Source organism: Scyliorhinus canicula, chromosome 8 (assembly GCF_902713615.1).
Source record: "Scyliorhinus canicula chromosome 8, sScyCan1.1, whole genome shotgun sequence".
Lineage (NCBI taxonomy): Eukaryota > Metazoa > Chordata > Chondrichthyes > Carcharhiniformes > Scyliorhinidae > Scyliorhinus > Scyliorhinus canicula.
The window spans coordinates 148,985,832-149,008,582 of NC_052153.1; the positions used below are offsets into that span (position 1 = coordinate 148,985,832).

General features: G+C 43.7%; 1 protein-coding gene across 1 annotated transcript in view; it reads left to right on the forward strand.

The window, feature by feature from the left end:
* Nucleotides 1-22,523, forward strand: part of marveld2b (MARVEL domain containing 2b) — a 48,453-nt gene extending 25,930 nt beyond the window's left edge. Inside the window, exons 5-7 of the mRNA XM_038805408.1 lie at nucleotides 12,150-12,321; nucleotides 18,882-18,932; nucleotides 20,036-22,523. Of these exons, the coding sequence (XP_038661336.1) occupies nucleotides 12,150-12,321; nucleotides 18,882-18,932; nucleotides 20,036-20,152 (340 nt within the window). The 3' untranslated portion in view covers nucleotides 20,153-22,523. The remainder of the gene's footprint in view (nucleotides 1-12,149; nucleotides 12,322-18,881; nucleotides 18,933-20,035) is intronic.
* The last annotated feature ends 228 nt before the right edge of the window (nucleotides 22,524-22,751 follow it).

Sequence of the window (22,751 nt, forward strand, 5' to 3'; positions counted from 1 at the left end):
ATAGCTTGAATATTCCATCCCAGGCAACATACTGGTGAATCACCTCTCCACCACTCCCAGTGCAATCACATCCTTTCTATCATGTAGCGACCAGAATTGTAGACAGTACTCCAGCTGTGGCCTCACACCAAAGTTCTATTCAACTCCAAAATTACCTCCCTGCTTTTGTAATCTATGTCTTAGTTGATAACGGCAAGCGTCCCATATGCCTTTTTAAAAAAAAAAAAAAATTTAGAGTACCCAATAATTTTTTCCAATTAAGGGGCAATTTAGAGTGGCCAATCTACCTATCCTGCACATCTTTGGGTTGTGGGGGTGAAACCCACGCAGACACGGGGAGAATGTGCAAACTCCACACGGACAGTCATATGCCTTTTTCGCCAGCATATTAACCTGCCCTTCTGCCTTCAGGGACCTATGGACAAACACGCCAAGGTCACTTAGTTCCTCAGAACTTCCCAGTGTCATGCCATTCATTGGTTGGAATAATGTGACATGGAAGTATTCAAAGTGTTTCACTGCACGCTTTTCAGGGTTAAATTCCATCAGCCACTTTTCTTCCCATTTAACCATTCTGCCTATATCTTCCTGTAACCCAAGACACTCGACCTCACTGTTAACCATCTGGCCAATGTGCCATCCGGAAACTTACTGATTCTACCCCCCACATAGTCACCTTTGTAATTTAAGTAAATGACAAACAATGGGGGACCCAGCACAGATCCCTGAGGTGCGCCACTGGACATTGGGGCACTGGACATTGGCTTCCAGTCACTAAAGCAACCGTCTGTCTCCTTTAGCTAAGCCAATTTTGAATCCTCCTTATGTGTCCCATGTGCATTTGCCTTCTTTATAAGTCCACCATGTTGGACCTTGTCAAAGGCTTTGCTGGAATCCATGTAAACTACATCAGCACACTACCCTCATCTACACACCTGGTCACATGCTCAAAAAATTCAATCAAGTTTGTTGGGCATGATCTCCCTCTGAGAAAGCCATGCTTGCCTCACCAAGTGAAGATAAATACTCTCCTTCAGAATTTTCTCACAACAGTTTCCCTACGACTGACATGAGACTCACTGGTTTATAGTTCCCTGGGTCATCTCTACAACCGTTCTTAAATAATGGGATCACATTAGCTGTTCTCCAGTCCTCTGTTAGAGAGGAATTAAAAATTTGGGTCAGATCCCCATGCAATCTCCTCCTTCACTTCTCATAGCACCCTGGGAAACAATTCATCCAGTCCTGGAAATGTGTCCACTTTAAAGCTTGCCAATACCTCCAATACCTTGTCACTCCCTATGACAATTTGCTCGAGAAACTCACCATCTCTCTCCTGAGTTTTCTATCTACCTCCTCCTGGGTGAAGACAGAGATTACGTATTCGTTCAGCACTCTACCAATATCCTCTAGCTACACCCTAAGATTTCCCTGATGGTCCCCATGGGCCTCACTTTCCCTGGTTATCCTCTTCGCATTGATATATGTAGAATATCGTGGAATCTTCCCAACTTTTACCAACCATTGCTTTCTCATAACCCTCTTGCTTTCCGAATTATTTTCTTAAACTCCATCCTGCACTTTCTCTACTCTACTCATGCCTCTGTTGATTTGCTCCCCTTGTACTTGCTAAATGCTCCTCTCCTCTTCTCATCATATCCTGAATGTCTCTGGTCATTCATGGCTCTCTGGGCTTATTATTCCTTCTGGTTATCCCAGAGAAAACAGGTTAGGCCTGTACTCTCCCCATTTCCTTTTTGATCGACCCCCCGCCCCCCAGTGCTCTTCTGTAGATTTCCCCACAAGTAACTCTTTCCAGTCTACCGTGGCCAGATCCTGCCTTATTTTACTAAAATCTGCTCTCCCTCAACCCACTATCTTTTTTTGCAACTTGTCCATTTCTTTGTACAATTTTTGATGTGGTCACTGTCACCAAAATGCTCCCCCACCAATCATGTCAACCACCTGTCCAGCTTCATTCCCCAGAATTAGGTTCAGCACTGCACTGTCCCTCGTTGGACCCTCTACACATTGAGCTAAAAGTTCTGTATATATTTTTAAAACTCCACCCCATCCATGCCCTTAACACAGTGACTATCCCAATTAATGTTGGGAAAGTTTAAATTACCTAATATAACTACCCTATTTTTATTTTTACACACCTCTCCGAATTGTGTACATATTAGATCCTCAGTTTTCTGATGACTATCTGGAGGTCTATAATAAACATCCAGCAATGTGGCTGTCCCTTTATTTTTATTCCTCTTGAGCTGCCAATCGAAATGAAATGAAATGAAAATCGCTTATTGTCACAAGTAGGCTTCAAATGAAGTTACTGTGAAAAGCCCCTAGTCGCCACATTCCAGCGCCTGTTCGGGAAGGCTGGTACGGGAATTGAACCGTGCTGCTGGCCTGCCTTGGTCTGCTTTCAAAGCCAGCGATTTAGCCGTGTGCTAAACCAGCCCAAAGAGAATCCTGTCTTTCCCTCAGCCACAATCCTGTCCTTCCCTCAGCCATGTCTCTGTGATGGCTACTATATCCCAATTCCACATGTCATTCTTCACCCTTGCCTCATCCGTTTTACCTGTAGTACTCCTGGCTATAAAGTAGAGGCTATTCAGCCTTGTCTTACTCCCTTGAAACTTACCACTGCTGTATTCCCTCTGACTTGGTTGCTTTTACATCTACTGGTTCGTCTTCATCTGTCCTGCTTGTTGCCACCACAAAGAATTCTAATGGGTTTGTTCGGTATGGTTTTCCCTTCATGAAACCGTGCTGACTCTGATTATGTTAAGCGTTTCTCAATGCTCTGCTATAACATCCTTTGTAATGGACTCTAACATTTCCCAATGACAGACGTTAAGTCAACTGGCCCACAGTTGCTTTTTGTCTTAGCACAGTAGCACTGTGGCTTCACGGCGCCAGGGTCCCAGGTTCGATTTCCAACTGGGTCGCTGTCTGTGCGGAGTTTGCACGTTCTCCCTGTGTCTGCATGGTTTTTTTCCGGGTCCTCCGGTTTCCTCCCACTAGTCCCGAAAGATATGTTGATAGGTAATTTGGACATTCTGTATTCTCCCTCCGTGTACCCGTACAGGTGCCGGAATGTGGCGTTTAGAGGCTTTTCACAGTAACTTCATTGCAATGTCATCCTACTTGTGACAATAAAGATTATTATAAATTATTTTTAAAAATTTAATAAAGGTGTTACATTGGCAGTTTTCCAATCCTCTGGGACTGTCCCAAAATTTAAGGATTTTTGGATGATTGCTACCAGTGCATCCACTATCTCTGTAGCTACTTGCTTTAGTATCCTGGGTTGCAACCAATCCGGTACAGGGGACTTATCAGCCTTTAGCTCTATTAGTTTCCCTAGTACTTTTTCCCTCGTGATTGTAATTGTATTTATTATTATTATCTTCCCTCGCCCACTTCTGCCCTTGATTATTTAATATTTTTGGAATATTATTCTTGTATTATTCCAATGTGAAGACTAATGCAAAGTATTTGTTTAACTCTTCTGCTATTTCTTGGTTCCCCAATATTGTTACCCCAGTTTCATTCTCTAAGGGGCCTATGTTCACCATGGCCTCTCTTCCTCTTTATATATTTAAGGAAGGTCTTGCTGTCCATTTTTATATTACTTGCTAGTTTGCCCTCCACACTTATCTTCTCTCTCTTGATTATTATTTTTGGTTATCTTTCGTTGGTTTTTAAAACTTTCCCCAGTCATGTTTACCATTAATCTTTGCCACATTGTCTTTTTCTTTCAGTTTAATACTAGCCATCACTTCCTTGGTTAACCATGGTTGATTTATTCCCTTCCTAGAATCCTCCTTTCTCACTGGGATATATTTTCAGAAATGTCTGCGGTTGCTGATTAACCATCTTTCCTGCTAAACCCCTTCCCAGACAACTCCAGCCAACTCTGTCTTCATTCCTTTATACTTGCCCTCATTTAAGTATAGCACAATTGTTTCTGACCTAAGTTTCTAACACACAAATTGAATGCCAAATTCTACCATGTTATGGTCACTGCTTCCTAGGGGATTCTTTACTCTGTGGAGAGAAAAAAGGGAGCTAAAGTTTTGAGTCTGGATGACTCTGTCAAAGCTAGGGTAAGAGTCATCCAAACTCAAAATGTTTGCTCCCTTTTGTCTCCCCAGATGTTGTCAGGCCTGTTGAGATTGTCCAGTATTTTCTGTTTTGGTTTCAGATTCCATCATCCGCAGTAATTTGCTTTTATCTTTACTCTGTGATTGTTTACTAAACTTGCCTCGTTGCACATTACCAAATACAAAATTGCCTAGCCCCTGGTTGGATACACGTCATATTGTTCTCTGAAACTGTCCCAAATACACTCTGAATTCTTCCTCATAGCTATCTCTGCCAATTTTATTCTTCCAATCTACAAAGATTAAAGTCCCCATGATTAAAGTAGTGGTGTTTTCACATGCCTTTATTGTTTCCTGATTTATTCTCCTTTTCACAGTCTCGCTACTGTTTGAGACGTACAGACTACTCCTACTAGTGTCTTTGTATTTTACACCTTCTGATCCAAGATCATTTCTTGCCATTGTACTTATTCTATGTTCCATCTTGTACTAATAAAGCTACCCCACCACCCTTTCATTCCTGCCTCCTCTTACGGAAGTCACATACCTCTGAATGTTTACTTCCCAGTTATGATCTCCTTGTAACCAGGTCTCAGTAATGGCTGTAAGATCGCCCACATTAACGTCAATTTGTGCTGTTAATTTGTTTATTTTGTGCTGAATGTTATGCGCATTCAAGTAAAGAGGCATTCATTTTGTCGTAATAAACCATTTTTTTCTTTCTTGACCCTATTTGCTGCTTTTTTAAAATGTTTGTACACTCTGTCCCTTCCTGTCACACTCTGGTTATCTCAATCTCTCGATCCTGGCTACAGAGAACAGTGTCTATTCCCCTAACTATACTATCCCCGACTACAACTACATTTCTCTTTTCTCCCCTACTTGAATAGCTCCCTATACTACAGTGCTATGGTCAGCTCGGTGATCGTCCCGACAGTCCCTGCTCGTCCACACAGGAAGCAAGAATCTCGAATCTGTTGGACTAGGGCAGAGACTGAGACTCATTACCTACCTCTTTGATTTCTCTGCCTGCTGCACTTGTAGTCACACCCTCCCGTCCCTGACCTCTAAAGAAATTCAAGATAGTTAATCTAAGAAGTGTGACTGCCTCCTGAAACACAGCATCCAGGTAACTCTGCCCCTTATCGATGTGTCACAATGTATGAAGCTCAGACTCCAGCTCATTAACTCTGAGACAAAGTTCTCAAGCAATCAACATTTGCTACAGATGTGGTTGCTATGAACCACAATGGGGTCTGCCAGCTTCCACATGCTGCAGGTACAACATGTTGCCTGACCCTGCATCCCTATTTTATTTAGAACATAGAACATAGAACGATACAGCGCAGTACAGGCCCTTCGGCCCTCGATGTTGCACCGACATGGAAAAAATCTAAAGGCCATCTAACCTACACTATGCCCTTATCATCCATATGCTTATCCAATAAATTTTTTAATGCCCTCAATGTTGGCGTGTTCACTACTGTTGCAGGTAGGGCATTCCATGGCCTCACCACTCTTTGCGTAAAAAACCCACCTCTGACCTCTGTCCTATATCTATTACCCCTCAATTTAAGGCTATGTCCCCTCGTGCTAGCCACCTCCATCCACGGGAGAAGGCTCTCGCTGTCCACCCTATCTAACCCTCTGATCATTTTGTATGCCTCTATTAAGTCACCTCTTAACCTTCTTCTCTCTAACGAAAACAACCTCAAGTCCATCAGCCTTTCCTCATAAGATTTTCCCTCCATACCAGGCAACATCCTGGTAAATCTCCTCTGCACCCGTTCCAAAGCTTCCATGTCCTTCCTATAATGAGGCGACCAGAACTGTACGCAATACTCCAAATGCGGCCGTACTAGAGTTTTGTACAACTGCAACATGACCTCATGGCTCCGGAACTCAATCCCTCTACCAATAAAGGCCAACACACCATAGGCCTTCTTCACAACCCTATCAACCTGGGTGGCAACTTTCAGGGATCTATGTACATGGACACCGAGATCCCTCTGCTCATCCACACTACCAAGAATTTTACCATTAGCCAAATATTCCGCATTTCTGTTATTCTTTCCAAAGTGAATCACCTCACACTTCTCCACATTAAACTCCATTTGCCACCTCTCAGCCCAGCTCTGCAGCTTATCTATGTCCCTCTGTAACCTGCAACATCCTTCCGCACTGTCTACAACTCCACCGACTTTAGTGTCGTCTGCAAATTTACTCACCCATCCTTCTGCGCCCTCCTCTAGGTCATTTATAAAAATGACAAACAGCAACGGCCCCAGAACAGATCCTTGTGGTACGCCACTCGTAACTGAACTCCATTCTGAACATTTCCCATCAACTACCACTCTGTCTTCTTTCAACTAGCCAATTTCTGATCCACATCTCTAAATCACCCTCAATCCCCAGCCTCCGTATTTTCTGCAATAGCCGACTACTGATCTTTATTTTTCTCACTTTTTTTTTTTACTTAGCCTTCAATCTCAAAGCAAGTTCAAAAAGGTAGAATTGTCACCTACCAAACAGTTACCTACGATATTTCACGGGTGTGTTACTTTATGCTCTAGGACTATGCTCTCAGCTCTTGCCCCCACTGACCTGTGGTGTGGTACGGGTAACAAGCCAAAGTTCCTTCCCCCACTTCACTGAACACCCACACTCTCTCAACTCCAAAGTTCCAATCGCTGCAGCTAGCACTCTGTGCTGATTACAATTTTAGGGTTTATTTTTAAACTCAGCCTCTCCTGTTTCAGGAACCAGTTACTTCCTGCCCTATTTGACTCCAGGTAAACCCCTTGGGGGAGGTGGTGGAGTAATGGTAATGTCACGGGACTAGTAAACCAGAGACCCAGAGTAATGCTCTGGGGATCCAGGTTCAAATCCCACCACTGGAGATGGTGAAATTTGAATTCAATAAAAAAAAATCTGGAATTAAAAGTCTAATGATGACCATTGTCGATTGCTGTAAAAACACATCTGGTTCAGTAATGTCCTTTCGAGAAGGAAATCTGCCAACCTTACCTGGGCTGGTCAATGTGTGACTCCAGATCCATAGCAATGTGGTTGACTCTTAATTGGCCCCCTTAAGGGCAATTGGGGATGGGCGATAAATGCAGGCACAGCCTGCAACACTCGTGTCTCATGAATGAAGTTTAAAAACGCAAATCACTGCAGATGCTAGAATCTGAAACAAAAGCAGAAAAAGCTGGACAATCTCGGCAGGTCTGACCACGTCTGTGGCGAGAGAATAGCGCTAACATTCCAAGCTGGGATGATTCTTCATCAAAGCCCTATTTAACTCCCCTGGCTTGCCCATGAAGGGACCTTGTTTTTTACTTTCTTTTGGCCTTCATTTACCAGCAGTTTGTTAGATTTTAAGAGGGCAAAAGATTTATTCGCTTAAACTCCCACATTTAGCTCCACTCCAGAATTCCACTCTCTGCAGCTAGCACTCCGTGCATTCAGCGTCAAATACTCTCACCTGACCTCTTGAGTTCAGCTTTTTTGTCCATGTTTGGAACAAGGTAATCACATCAGGAGCTGAGTGGCCCTGTGGAATCCAAACTGAGCATCAGTAAGCAAGTTATTGCCGATAGCACTGTTGAAGTCTCCTACCATCTCTTCTCTTTGATCACAAAAGAAAGGGCGGCATAGTGGATAGTACTGCTGCCTCACTGCAGCAGGGACCCAGGTTTGATTCCGACCTTGGGTGACTGTGGAATTTGCACATTCTCCCCGTGTCTTTGTGTTTTCCCCTGGAGCTCCAGTTTCCTCCCACAACCCAAAGATGGGCAGGTAGGTGAATTGGCGATGTTAAATTGCCCTTTAATGTCCAAAAGGTTAGGTGGGGTTACAGGGATAGAGCAGGAGTGTGGGCCTAGGTAGTGTGTTTGTTCAGCAGGTCGATGTGCACTCGATGAGTTGAATGGCCTCCTTCTGCGTTGTAGGGATTCTATGAAAGCTGATGTGTCATTAATTGGCCAGGTTAGATTTAGCCTGCTTTTTGTTGACCGACGTACCTGGGCAATTTTCCACATTGCCAGGTAAATAACCAATGTTCTAACTGTACTCAAACTGCTTGGTTCGGAACAAGGCTAGTTCTGGATTACAATTCTTCAGCACTATTCCAGAATGTTGTTGGGACCCATAGCCTTTGCAGTACCCAGTGCCTTCAGCCATTTTGTGATATCACGTGGAGTGATTAAATTGGCTGAAGATTGGCATCTGTGATGCTTGGAATCTCAGGATGAGGCCAAGATGGATATTCCACTTCACTCCTGGCATGCCTTCCCCGTTCTTCATTGAAACAGGGTTGATCTTCCGACTTGCTAGCAGTGATGGAGTTAGGAATATATTAGGCCAAGAGGTTTCAGATCGTGGTTGAATACAATTCTGCTGCTGATGGTCCACGGCACCTTGTGGATGCCTAGTTTTGAGTTGCTAGCTCTGTTTAGAACCTAACCTGTTTTGCACAGTAGTGCCACACATCATGTTGAAGGGTAACCTCAATGTAAAGATGGGATTTTGTGTCTCCAAGGACTCTGGTAGTCATAGTCTGGTGGTCATTCCAATTCTGTCATGAACAGATACATTTGTGGCAGGAAGATTGGTGAGGAAGAGGTCAAGTAGGTTTTTCCATCTTGGTTTCCTCATCATTTGTTGCAGATTCAGCCTAGTAGCCATGTACTTTGGGATACGATCAGTAATGGTTATACCAAGCCACTCTTGATGATTGAGTATATTCTGTGTCCTTACTACTCTCTGTGCTTCTTCCAATTAGTGATAGGGAGCGCTGATTCATCAGCTGAGCTTGGGGGTGGAGTGATGGACTTAGTAAGTGGGAATGTGCAGGAGCAGGCGTTCTCAAACTGGTTTCTGTGAGACCAGTTAGTTTGGCCGTTGGGCCCGAGACGAGCTGGGGGCTGCTTTGTTTAGGGGGTGTGGCAGTGAGGAGCCCAAGGGGGTGAGAGTCAAAGAGTATGTGAGTGCTACTTCCATTGAATTAAATAAAATGAAGCTGAGACGTGGAAGTATTTGTTCAATGACAGAATCTTTTCATTATAATAAATGTAAGCTGGGTCCTGACGGGATCCCTGGTCATGCACTCAGCGCCTGCGTGGACCAGCCGGCAGATGTGTTCGCGGACATCTTTAACCTGTCCCTACTCCGCTCCGAGGTCCCCACCAGCTGCAAGAAGACCACCATCATACCGATGCTAAAGAACAATCAGGCAAAGTGCCTCAATGACTAGTGTCCGGGAACCCTGACTTCAGTCGTAATCATAGAATCATAGAATTTACAGTGCAGAAGGAGGCCATTCGGCCCATCGAGTCTGCACTGGTTCCTGGAAAGAGCACCCTACCCAAGGCCAACACCTCCACCCTATCCCCACAAACCAGCAACCCCACCCAATACTAAGGTCAATTTTGGACACTAAGGGCAACCTATCATGTCCAATCCACCTAACTTGCACATCTTTGGACTGTGGGAGGAAACCGGAACACCCGGAGGAAACCCACGCACACCCGGGGAGGATGTGCAGACTCCGCACAGATAGTGACCCAAGCCGGAATCGAACCGGGGACCCTGGAGCTATGAAGCAATTGTGCTATCCACAATGCTACTGTGCTGCCCTAATGAAGTGCTTCGAGTGGTTGGTCATGAAGCGCATCACCTCCATACTCCCAGAACGCCTTGATCCGCATATGACTGCAACCGGCCCACAGCAGATGCCATTTACTTGGCCCTACACTCATCCCTAGAGCATCTCGAAAACGAGGACTCCTACATCAGACTCCTATTTATTGACTACATTTCTGCCTTCAACACCATAATCCCAGCCAAGCTCATATCAAAGCTCCAAAACCTAGGACTTGGCTCCTCACTCTGCAACTGGAACCTCGACTTTCTGACCCACAGACCACAATCAGTAAAAATAAACAACAAGTCTCGCAAGGCTGCGTACTTAGCCCCTCTACTATACTCCCTGTACACACACGGCTGCGTGGCAAAATTTTGCTCCAACTCCATCGACAGGTTTACTGACGATATGACCATAGTGGGCCGGATCTCCAGTGGATAGCACTGTTGCCTCACGGCGCCGAGGTCCCAGGTTCGATCCCGGCTCTGGGTCACTGTCCATCTGGTGTTTGCACATTCTCCGCGTGTTTGCGTGGGTTTCGCCCCCACAACCCAAAGATATGGAGGGTAGGTGGATTGGCCATGATAAATTACCCCTTAATTGGAAAAAAATAATTGGATACTCTAAATTTATATTTAAAAAATAGTGGTGATTGTAGGAAATTTTCACATGTATTGTGTTATGTGTCTGTTGAAAGAGCTTGGGATAAGGTATCCAGATCATATGTCTGCTAAAGCTGTGATTAGAATCCTAGAATCCCTACAGTGCAGAAGGCAGCCATTCGGCCCATCAAATCTGCACCAACCCTTTGAAAGAACACTTCTATGCATGTCCACTCACCCATCTACTCTGCCCTATCCCCCATAACCTAATCTGCACATCCTTGGACGTTGAGGCAATTTATCATGGCAAATCCACCTAACCCGCACATCTTTGGACTGTGGGGGGGGAGAACCTGAATACCCGGAGGAAACCCACGGCGGCACTGGGAGAAATTGCAAACTCCACACAGTCATTGGAATTGAACCCGGGTACCTGGTGCGATGATGCAGCAGTGCTAACCACTGTGCCACCGTGCCACTTAAGAGGTTAATGGCTAGGCATACTGTGATGTCACTCATGGGAGGCTGGGTCTGTTTTTAGTTTCCTCAGCTCTGGTTTCTGAGGAAAGGGGATGTGTTTCTCAGACTGACTTCTGAAAACTTCTCTCATAAATCTGTAAGCCACTGCGTGTTGACTTTATTAATAAGTGGCATTTGACCTATGGTGTAAGAACTGTAACTTGAAAATCTTTTTTTTCCTTGGATATTAATGGGGTTAATAAAGTTTGTTTCAATATAAAAGACCCCTAGTTGTCACTGGGATCACTCCTGGAGTGAAGTATCCTTTCCTCACAGTTTACAAATGGAAAAATTGTTAGGGTTTTGTCCAGTTTCCTAATATAAATTGAGGTTGGTCAGGGTACTGTAACACTGATAATTTTTCAATATAATAAGGATGTTTCTCTGGCTTTCCTTCAGTACTCTTGGGAGGTCAATAGGATGCCACGGCTGGAGAAGTTTGGCAAACCGTATGCAGGAGACTTTACCCATGTTTGACCTGGTGCTACAATCTCCTATCATATATTATTGATTTTATACCTTATCATACAGTGGAGCAGGCTCAAATCAAATAACCTACACCTCCTAGTTTGTATGTACAAGACTTCACTAGTGTGAGATTAATGTTACAGTTTGTGCACCGACAGTATCATTTCAAACATGCTGGATTGGAATGTGCTCATGCCATCTGAATGTCAGGAGAATGACTAAACTCTGTCAATGGTCTGTACCAACAGTGTTCAGTTCCTATTTTTCCTCTTCAGTCCTTTTCTCTATCAAAAACATTTGGCTGTAATGGGCTAGTGGTTGGAACAAAGCAGAAGTAGACCTTGTTTTTTGTATTTGATGTGGAACTGCCATCTGTTGCTTAAATTAGAAAGGTTTGAGTGAAATTTCTGTACGTAAACAAGGGGCAACACGGTGGCGCAGTGGTTAGCACTGTGGCCTCACAGTGCCAGGAACCCGGGTCCAATTCCGGCCAAGGGTGACTTATCTGTCGTTTGCGCTTTCTCCCCGTGTCTGCATGGGTCTCATCCCCACAACCCAAAAATGATGTTCATGGTAGGTGGATTGGCCACCCTAAATTGTCCCTTAATTGGGGGGAAAAGAAAATTGGATACTCTAAATTTATTTCAGAAAGATATTCTGCTGACATTTATAATCCAGGTATGCACTTTAAGATTGACATGATTATTTCATAGGGTATGGCTTATAGGTATCAGTTTTAAAAAGATGTAGTGAGATGATGGATTTTTTAAAAAATGGTTCCTCCTTTGGGCTTTTTTATAGCAAATATCCTTCTATCCGAACCCCTGAAGAACGTGAACGTTACAAGGCTGTTTTTAATGACCAGCATGCAGAGTACAAAGAGCTTCATGCAGAAGTGCAAACTGTTCTGAAAAAATTCAGTGAAATGGATGCCATGATGAGCAGACTTCCTCAACATGCAGGAACCCAACAGGTTAGTGCATCATGTGTGATAAAATCCAGCACGGTGTCCTTGGTTAATATATTGTATTTATTTAAGCTGAAGTGCAAAAAATAAAATAAACAGCATAAAATCAAAGGTGTTTGGGAGCTTTCCAAATGCAATTGAGGGCAGCATGGTGACGCAGTGGTTAGCACTGCTGCCTAACGGCGCCGAGGTCCCAGGTTCGATCCAGGCTCTGGGTCACTGTTTGGCCGTGTTTGCGTGGGCTTTGCCCCCACAACCCAAAGATGTGCCGGGCAGGTGGATTGGCCATGCTAAATTGCTCCTTAATTGGGAAAAAAAATGAATTGGGTACTCTAAATTTAAAAAAAACAAATGCAATTTGAAAATCTGTTCCTTCTAAGGTGTAGTTGTAGCTTTACATGGTGAATTTGATTAAAATGATGACTTTCAGGAGGGCACCATTTCCAAAATTATGGCTGTTCATCAAAGACCTGGAATAGAAAGATTTTGTGCTAAGTCTGCCTTTCAGATAAGACATTAAATTATGGCCTGGTTTGCATGTTTACATGAATGTGAAAGCTTCCATGGTGTTATCAGGATGGATATGAATCCCCTGCTCAAATTATCTGCCAAATGACTGAAAATCAAACATCATTCATTGACAGTTGGAACATCCCAAGGATTTGTTAAGTACTGTATAAATAACCTTTCAAGATCAGCAAGAAGTATATTAATGTTATATTATGCAATCTAACGCTGTTATGTAATTGCACATATATCCAACAGAGGGACTATATATGTGCAGGGAATGCTGGAATAAGTTTAACTAGCTCCCGGCTGGCTATGTATAGGATCAATAATAAATAGAACAAAGGAATAGATTATATAAAATGAGATGCATAGTACTCATCTATAAAGATACTCCTAAAAACAGCTTCTTCCCTGCTTTTACCAGACTCCTAAACGGCCCTCTTATGGACTGACCTGATTAATACTGCACTCCTGTATGCTTCACCTGATGCCGGTGTTTATGTATTTATGTTATGTACCTTCTGTTGCCCTATTATATATTTTCTTTACTTTTTTCATGTACTAAATGATCTGTTTGTTCTGCTCGCAGGAAAATACTTTTCACTACCTTGGTACACGTGACAATGAACAAATCCAATCCAAGAACACACACACACGCACACACACATGTCCCAACATCGGTTCAGAAATATAAACCTTTTTTCTTGCAGATGACTTCTGTTTCATTTCTCTTTCTGGTGCTTTTAAGCAGCTGTTGATGGAAGGAGTGAGGAGAGGAGAAACTTTGCTGAGTATAAATACTTTATTTTTGTGGGGGACTTAATGGTTTGAGTTATAAGGAGAGGCTGGAGAGACTGGGACTTTTTTCCCTGGAGGGTAGAAGGCTTGGGGTGATCTTATAGAGGTCTATAAAATAATGCATGGCGTAGATAAGATAGATAGTCAACGTCTTTTCCCAAAGGTACGGCAGTCTAAAACTAGAGGGCATAGGATTAAGGTGAGGGGGAGAGATACAAAAGGGTCCAGAGGGGCAATTTATTTTTTACACAGAGGGTGGTGAGTGTCTGGAATGAGCTGCCAGAAGCAGTAGTAGAGGCGGGTACAATTTGTCTTTTAAAAAGCATTTAGACAGTTAAACGGGAAAGATGGGTGTAGAAGGATGTGGATCAAATGCGGGCAATTGGGACTAGCTTAGTGATTAAAAACTGGATGGCATGGACAAGTTGGGCCAAAGGGCCTGTTTTCATGCTGTAAACCTCTACTTTTGAACTCATGTCATCTATTTTATCAAGTTTTTATGATGCACATAATTTTTTTATTCTTGGGCAGCATTTATTGCGCATCTTTAATTGCCCTTGAGATTTGGTAATGAGCCTCAGCACGCCTTGTGTTATAGGTACACCCACAGAGCTGTTAAGGCAGGTGTTCCAGTGTCGGTGAAGGAATAATATAGTTCCAAGTCAGGACAGTGTGGCTTGGAGAGAAACTTGCAATTATCGTTCCCCTATATCAAGGTGGTAGGATGTGGCACGGTGCTGGTGCTGGCAATGTAATGTACAAAATGTATTCAAAAGTACACAGTGGTTAGCACTATTGCTTCACAGCACCAGGTCCCAGGTTCGATTCCCGGCTTGGGTCACTGTTTCTGCGGAGTCTGCCCGTGTTACGTGGGTTTCCTCCGCATGCTCCGGTTTCCTCCAAGTCCCGAAAGACATGCTTGTTAGATGATTTGGACATTCTGAATTCTCCCTCGGTGTACCCGAACAGGCGCTAGAGTATGGCGACTAGGGGCTTTTCACAGTAACTTCATTGCAGTGTTTCTTTTAATAAAGTTAGTGTACCCAATTATTTTTTTTTCAAATTAAGGGGCAATTTAGCATGGCCAGTCCACCTAACCTGCACATCTTTGGGTTGTGGGGGTGAAAGCCGCGCATACATGGGCAGAATTTGCAAACTCCACACGGACAGTGACCCAGGGCCGGGATTCGAACCCAGGTCCTCAGCACCATAGTCCCAACGCTAACCACTGCACCACATGCCCCCCTTTTCATTGTAGTGTTAATGAAATGAATGAATGAATGAATGAAAATCGCTTATTGTCACAAATGAAGTTACTGTGAAAAGCCCCTAGTCGCCACATTCCGGCACCTGTTCGGGAAGGCTGGTATGGGAATTGAACCGTGCTGCTGGCCTGCCTGGGTCTGCTTTCAAAGCCAGCGATTTAGCTGTGTGCTTAAAAAAAAGCCACATGTAAACCCACGTGTGACAATATGAGATTATTTTTTTTTAAATTTAGAGTACCCAATTATTTTTTCCAATTAAGGGGCAATTTAGAGTGGCCAATCTACCTACCCTGCACATCTTTGGTTTGTGGGGATGAAACCCACGCAGACATGGGGAGAATGTGCAAACTCCACACGGACAGTGACCCGGGGCCGGGATTCGAACCCGGGTCCTCAGCGCCGTAGGCAGCAATGCTAGCCACTATGCTGCCCCGAGATTATTATTATTATTAACTATACTGCCCCATAGGGTGGCGCAGTGGTTAGCACTGGGACTATGGTGCTGAGGACCCGGGTTGGAATCTCGGCCCTGGGTCACTGTCCCTGTGGACTTTGTACATTCTCCCTGTGTCTGCGTGGCTTTCACCCCCACACCCAAAAGCTGTGCAGGGTAGGTGGATTGGCCACACTAAATTGCCCCTTAATTGTAAAAAAAATAATTGGGTACTCTAAATTTATTTTTAAAACTATACTGCCCCATGTGGTAAGGTAGCAAATCTCCATCCCCACCCATTCCTTTATCTCTGCTGAATTGATTCCAGCCAAGGCAGTAATTTAATGTAATAATTAGCCTCCATCCATAGCTGAGGGAGGGAAAAAAATGTACCACGTTCCTATCTGGCTGCTGGAAAGTGTGCATCTGGTTGTTTAGTGAGGATAAAATTGGATTTGGCTTAATGTCAAATTCTCACTGGATAGACCAACCCATGAAAACAGTACAAGGGTCAGATTAGTACTTTCTGTTTGCGATCCAGGCAAGGGGACAGGAGAGGCGACTGGGGGAACTGCCGTTTAGAGTAGTCGGGGGAAGTTTTGGGTATCTAGGCATCCAATTGGCGCGGGAATGGGGACGGTTGCACAAACCTAATCTGGCCCGTCTGGTAGACCAAATGAAGGACGATTTTCGGAGGTGGGACGCGCTCCCGTTGTCATTAGCTGGGAGGGTCCAGACGGTGAAGATGACGGTCCTTCCGAGATTCCTGTTTGTGTTCCAGTGTCTCCCCATTTTTATTCCGCGGATCTTTTTTAAACAGGTTAACAAAGTTATCACTGGCTTTGTATGAGCGGGCAAGACCCTGCGAGTAAAAAAAAAAAGGGGGGGGGGGATGCTTGAGCGGAGCCGGGGAGAGGGCGGGCTAGAGCTGCCAAACGTCAGTAACTATTATTTGGGTGGCGAATATAGCCATGATCAGGAAGTGGGAGGGGGGGGGGGGGGGAGGGAAGGTTGGCATGGGAGCATATGGAGATGGCCTCCTGTAAGGGCACCAGTTTGGTAGCGTTGATAACTGTGCCTCTGCCGTTCCCGCCGGCGCGGTACTTCACGAAGCCCCGTGGTGGTGGCGACTGTGAGAGTCTGAGGGCAATGGAGGAAGCATGTGGGAGCGGAGGGGGCATCGGTCTGGTCTCCAATCCGCAATAACCAACGGTTTGCTCTGGGAAGGCTGGATGGAGGGTTTCGGAAGGCAGAGAGCAGGGATTGAGAGGATGGGGGATATGTTTATAGAGGGGACCTTTTCTAGCCTGAGGGAGCTGGAGGAGAAATTTGGATTGACAAGAGGAAACAAATTCAGGTTCCTGCAAGTGCGGGACTTCTTGCGTAGACTAGTCTCAACCTTCCCACTCCTACCACCAAGGGGGATTCAGGATAGGGTAGTTTCCAGAGTGTGGGTGGGAGAAGGGAAGGTCTCCGACAGCTGTAAGGAGGTTATGGGGTCAGAGGACATGCAGACTGAGGAGCTGAAGCACAAGTGGGAAGAGAAGTTAGGAGGAGAGATAGAGGATGGTCTCTGGGCGGATGCGTTGAGCAGAGTCAACGCATCCACGGCATGTGGCAGACTCCCATGACAGTGGCCTGGATGAGCAGGTATTTTGGTGTAGATGATAGGTGTGCAAAGTGTGCGGAAGGGCCAGCGAACCATGTCCACATGTTTTGGATATGCCCAAAGCTTAGGTGATTCTGGCAGGGGTTTGCAGACGTCATGCCCACGGTGTTAAAAACAAGGGTGGCACCGAGTCCGGAGGTGGCGATTTTCGGGGTGTAGGAAGATCCGGGAATCCAGGAGGAGAAAGAGGCAGACGTTCTGGCCTTTGCTTCCCTGGTAGCCCGGAGACGGATATTATTAGCTTGGAGGGAATCGAAGCCCCCCAAAATCGGAGACCTGGCTATTGGACATGGCTAGCTTTCTCTGTTTGGAGAAAATCAAGTTTGCCTTGAGAGGGTCATTGTTCGCCCGGAGGTGGCAACCGTTCGTCGACGACTTTGCAGAAAATTAATCGTCAGAAGAAGGGTGGGGGGGTTAGTTTTTAGCAGAGAGGAGGGGGTTAATAAAGGAGGGACCCGTAAGGGAGGAAGCAGGCTTTTTGTAGACTTGTGTATATTGTTTATTTTGTCGTTGTTGTAAAACCAAAAATTCCTCAATAAAATGTTTATTTTTTTAAAAAAAGATTAGTACTTTCATAGAAGGTGGGTAGGGGAAAAGGAAGCTTCCTTTGCAAATAAATGAAGGTAATATCACTTTTTTATTTTTGCACAAATCTAACAACTTATTTGATGAAAACAATTTGGAGTTACTCATTGCAGTAAACCAGCAACCCTAGAGTAGGGCATGTATGAACCTGACAGAAAAAACTGGTTCTTTAGGCCATTTATAACTTCTAAATTGTTTTTATTACACAATTGATGTCCCAACTGCAGTGTTCAGATTTTGCCTCATGAGTAAGAGTTTAAAAAAAGATTGGATTGAAACTGAAAAGTACCTTGGGGCTTAAAAGCTTTGTTAGCAAAATGTTACAAAATCTTCTGAGCAACAGTATCAAATCTGGTATTTGTCATTCCCATGTGTATCATGGATACTGCGAATGATGATTTGAAACACCAGATTAGTTACCCAGAAAAATGCCGATCTGTCGGTATGCTTTTATGGGAACAGTATTTCCTGAAGGTGTTCAGTTCTTGATTAGGTACAATTCCTCAGTTATAGAATGCTTGCAGTGCCGAGGGAGGCCATTCGGCCCATCGAGTCTGCACCAACCCCTTGAAAGATGACCTGACCAAGGCCGAATCCCTCGATCTATTCCTACAACACCACCCTATGGCCAATTTAGCATGACCAATCCACCTAACCTGCACACCTTTTGGATTGTGAGAGGAAACCGGAGCACCCGGAGGAAACCCCCGAAGACACGGGGAGAAAGTGCAATCTCCACACACATTCATCTGAGGTCAGAATCGAACCCGGGTCCCAGTGCTAACCACTATGCCACCCAAGTAGTTGCCAGCTACATCCGTATATCATGCCAAGAGACCATTCTATTCGAGCTCGATGCAGACAGTGTCAGCGAGCTATTCAACTGTAGAGATCTTTACGGCCAAAGCGTTTCCCACGCATGTTTCTTGTCATGGATTAAAGTTAATGATTGCTTGTGAGGCTCTGGGCCACCCATTGAGCATGTGCCTAGAATTGAGTTTGAAATGATCGTGGTTTATTTGGCCAGCAGCTAACCATGAAAAGAGCCTGAGAACGTTTTTTTTAAATGCTGCCTCCTACATGCCATTCTCCAACTGCAGAAGGGTACCTGTAAAGCTCTGAGTCAGGCACTGTTGGAGGTGTCAGAGCACCTTGACATGACTTGCCTTTCGCCTTCTATCCCTCTGGCAAAGATGGAGATGACCTGTAGTTCCAACAAACGGGGGCTTCACAATATGTTTAATATTCAGATGACCAGCCATCCTTTATTAAGATCTAATTATGCATTTGTGTTTTCTAAATTTAGGAGTATGACAGAATCACAAAAGTTTTCCATGAGTATCAGAAGAAAAGAAATGTAAGTACAAAATAGTAACATTTTTACAAGAAACTCCGATCTGTTGTGAAATTGATGGATTTGATTAAAAACTGATAACCTTGATGAGATGTGAATTGACAGTGGTGGATGGAAGACTTTTATTTTGTAGTTGGAATGTAGTGTCCTGGATGACTTTCCCAAAGTGATGACTTGAGAGAATCAATAAATTTATGTCTTGATTCATTATCATGCTGCCAGGCCAATGTTCGCCATCATTGATGAATTTTCAAGGGCAGTTTTTTTGGGGGGAATTCATTTTGGTTATTTTTTTGAAAATAAATTTAGAGTACCCAATTCATTTTTTCCAATTAACAGGCAATTTAGCGTGGTCAATCCACCTAGCTTGCACATTTTTGGGTTGTGGGGGCGAAACCCACGCAAAAACGGAGAGAATGTGCAAACTCCACACGGACAGTGACCCAGAACTGGGATCGAACCTGGGACCTCGGCGCCATGAGGCCGCAGTGCTAACCCACTGCGCCACCATGCTGCCCTATTTCGATTCTTTTTAAACTTTTTAGATTTTGAAGGCTTGTGCGTCTTTCATGAGCTTCCTACTCACTCAATTCAGTTAATCTGTTTTGGCAGTTGTCAAAACTTTCTCAGGAAACCATAGAGTCTTTGCTTCCTGTAAATGGAGTTCCTAGCTGGAGTAGAGGTAATTCCTTGTAAAAGATAGGTAAAACACCAACATAAGCATGGTCAATGTGGCCTCCTGGACTTTTCATGTGGTTACAATTCCAAGCTGGTGGAAACGGGGAAACTAGACTGGTAGTATAAGAGAATTTTCCTGGTAATGGTCAGAACCTAACTACAGTGCTTGTAATTGAAGAAATGTGCTCCAATGGAAAATGGGTATATGCCAAATGCAGAGCTTATGTAAAAATTGTAACCTTTCCATCTTCTCTTTTGAAATAGTCACAATTGTTGAGTGAGATTTAAGAAAACCAATAATTTAAAGTGTGCTGTCAAATAGGCTTTCCACATATGATAACTTGAGTTTTTAAATGTAGTATTTTCAAAGATTGTTAAAGCATCAGCACTGGATTATGTAATGCTTAAATATGTTTTCATTTGTGTAGGACCCCACATTCCTAGAGAAAAAAGAGCGATGTGAATATTTGAAAAACAAACTCTCTCATATCAAACAGAGAATTCAAGAATATGACAAAGTCATGAACTGGAATGATAACTTTTAAAGAACTTAAGTTTAGAAAAACCTTTACAGCAGGTTTTCTTCATGATTATTTGACACAAACATGATATATTTTGTTGTGCTTTTCTTAAATAAAAGTCCACCCTTCTGTTTGAACCTTTACTTGAGGGCAAAATAAGACTAAGTGGATAAAGGAATCAAAATACATTTAAGTCACACTGCTCCTAACTTGAAATTTGCATTAGCCTTCAAATGTATATAGAGTATGTTCTAAATGATAAATGTTTGTGTGTAACCTTTTAATATTTATAGTGGGTACTAGTTAGAATTTTTTATACAAACTATTTTACATACAGAGTAAAGTTACGAAGACTCTTCATTACTATGATATCTTCTATTCAGTATGCTTAGCCGGAATCATGTACTGAATAAATTTTGAGTGGGGTTGGTTAAGCTGAATGTATTAAATACCGCAACTTTGCAGAAGAACACTTGTAAATCTCTGTAATTGGGTGCATAAGTAATAAGTGGAAGGGTAGAAATGAGCTTCGTGCAGATCTTCATCTCTTCTCTCAAACCGTGGAACTTTCTGAAAACTTGGCATTTAAGATGCAATAAAATGTAGGGCTGGATTACCCACTCCGACTCCGAAATTGCAGCCGGCGCAAGGGTGGAGAATCTATTTTCCTGCAAGGTATTGGGACTGGCGCCAGTTCCCCGATTCTGTAGGCCCCAAAAAGCAGCGTACTCTGGGAGTACGCCGCACCACCTAGGACCTACCAGGGGCCATTGCCAGAGGCCCGCTCCACCATTCTCCGCTCCTGACCAGCCAAAGTCCCGACGGAATGGAACTAATGTGGTCCAGCCGGTCGGGATACTCGGGGCAGGCCGATCAGAGGGCAGGAAGGGCCTTGTAGGCGGCTGGGAAATGTTTGTGCAGGCTGACAGGGTCGGGCGCACAGCCGATCGGGGGGTTTATTTTTTGGGTCTAGCTCTGCAGTCCGAGTCAGCCATGGAGCACGCGCGGCTGCTGGAGGCCGCCGTGCGCATGCGTGACCTCCAACCCGGAAGTGCGAGGGCCTGTATCTGCAGCAAAAGCAGGGTCCCTGCTAGCTCCCTGCAGGGCCAGGGATTAGTAGTCCTTTCACGCCATTTTTTCTGTCGTGAAACTCCACCGTTTTGACGCCGGCATCGGGACGTAGTCCCAATAATGGATAATCCAGCCCGTAGCTTATTTTCTGAAAGAATGAACTGAAGATGCTGTGCTAAACTAATAATTGAACGCCAAACAGGTTGTAGTTAGTTTCCCTTTTAAACCTGCCTTTGTACTCTAATCTGATATTACCAACTATAAGCCTTAAATAGTCAAGCCATGGAAGTGTTGTCGAGAAGAGTCATGATTGATCCTTGGAATCAAAGAATTTCGGTTTGAGTTGAGATTAAAATATTTTAGCCTTTGAAAGAGGCCGAAAGAAATGACCCTGTGGAAATATACAGGATATTGAATGGCATGGTGAAGGCTAATCTAGACCAGGTGGGAGACTAGAAAATAGTTAATAGGATGAAACAGCTGATGGGAAAACTGAGTACGGATTTGAGGTTGGCCTTCAAGCTAAGACTTGTTAATGTCTAGAATTAATATCTTGGACTGGCGAAGCAGAAGTTATTGGACTTAATCAAGAATTAGTTAAATTACATGAAGGGATGGATGACCTCCTTCCATCCACATCTAATGTATTATTTTTTAAATTATTTCTATATTTGAAGCAATTTCCTTTTCAACTTCTCAAAGCAATTTGTCAAGCGCTTGTTTTTATACCCGAAAAACTTATTTGTGTCAGTTTTGAAACTTTGTTTAATTAATTCTCATCAACTTGAGCTCCATTGTTTGTATGTTTATATATTTTTAAGTATTGATGAAGGTTAAAGTGATTTCTGTATTTTAGTGGTACTTTATTTTATTACATGAAAACTTTTGATTTTTTTTCTATCTAGTTTGAAAAGCTAGACCTCTATTTTTCTGATGCCTTTTTAAAAATAAATTTAGAGTACCTAATTCATTTTCCAAATTAAGGGGCAATTTAGTGTGGCCAGTCCACCTACCTGGTTGGGTTGTGGGGGCGAAACCCACGCAAACACTGGGAGAATGTGCAAACTTCACACGGTCAGTGACCTAGAACCGGGATCGAACCTGGGACCTCGGCGCCGTGAGACAGCAGTGTTAACCACTGCCCCACCATGCTGCCTCTATCTGATGTCTTTTCCACAACCATTTATGCTATTATGCTATGCATGCCAAACTAACTATAGTTAAAGCGTACATTTACACTGTAAACTTAAATGTGTAGGAATTGTACAGTGACTGGAGTATTTTTTTAACTGTGCAACATTGTAAATAAATTTTATGAAAGTTTTGTTGTTAAACCTTATCATTCTCTTTTTGGTGTAGATCACCCTAATTGTTTTTGTGATAGTGTCTGCTTTGGGGTGCAAGTGAAAAATTAACTTTTGCATCAGAGCCAAGTTGAACTGATTGTGGAATATTCCTATAATTTGCTGTGCGCCACTTGACCTAGTCATTATTATCCCACCACAAGACCGCTGACTTTGACTGTGACTCCTTCCTATCATCTCTCATCAAA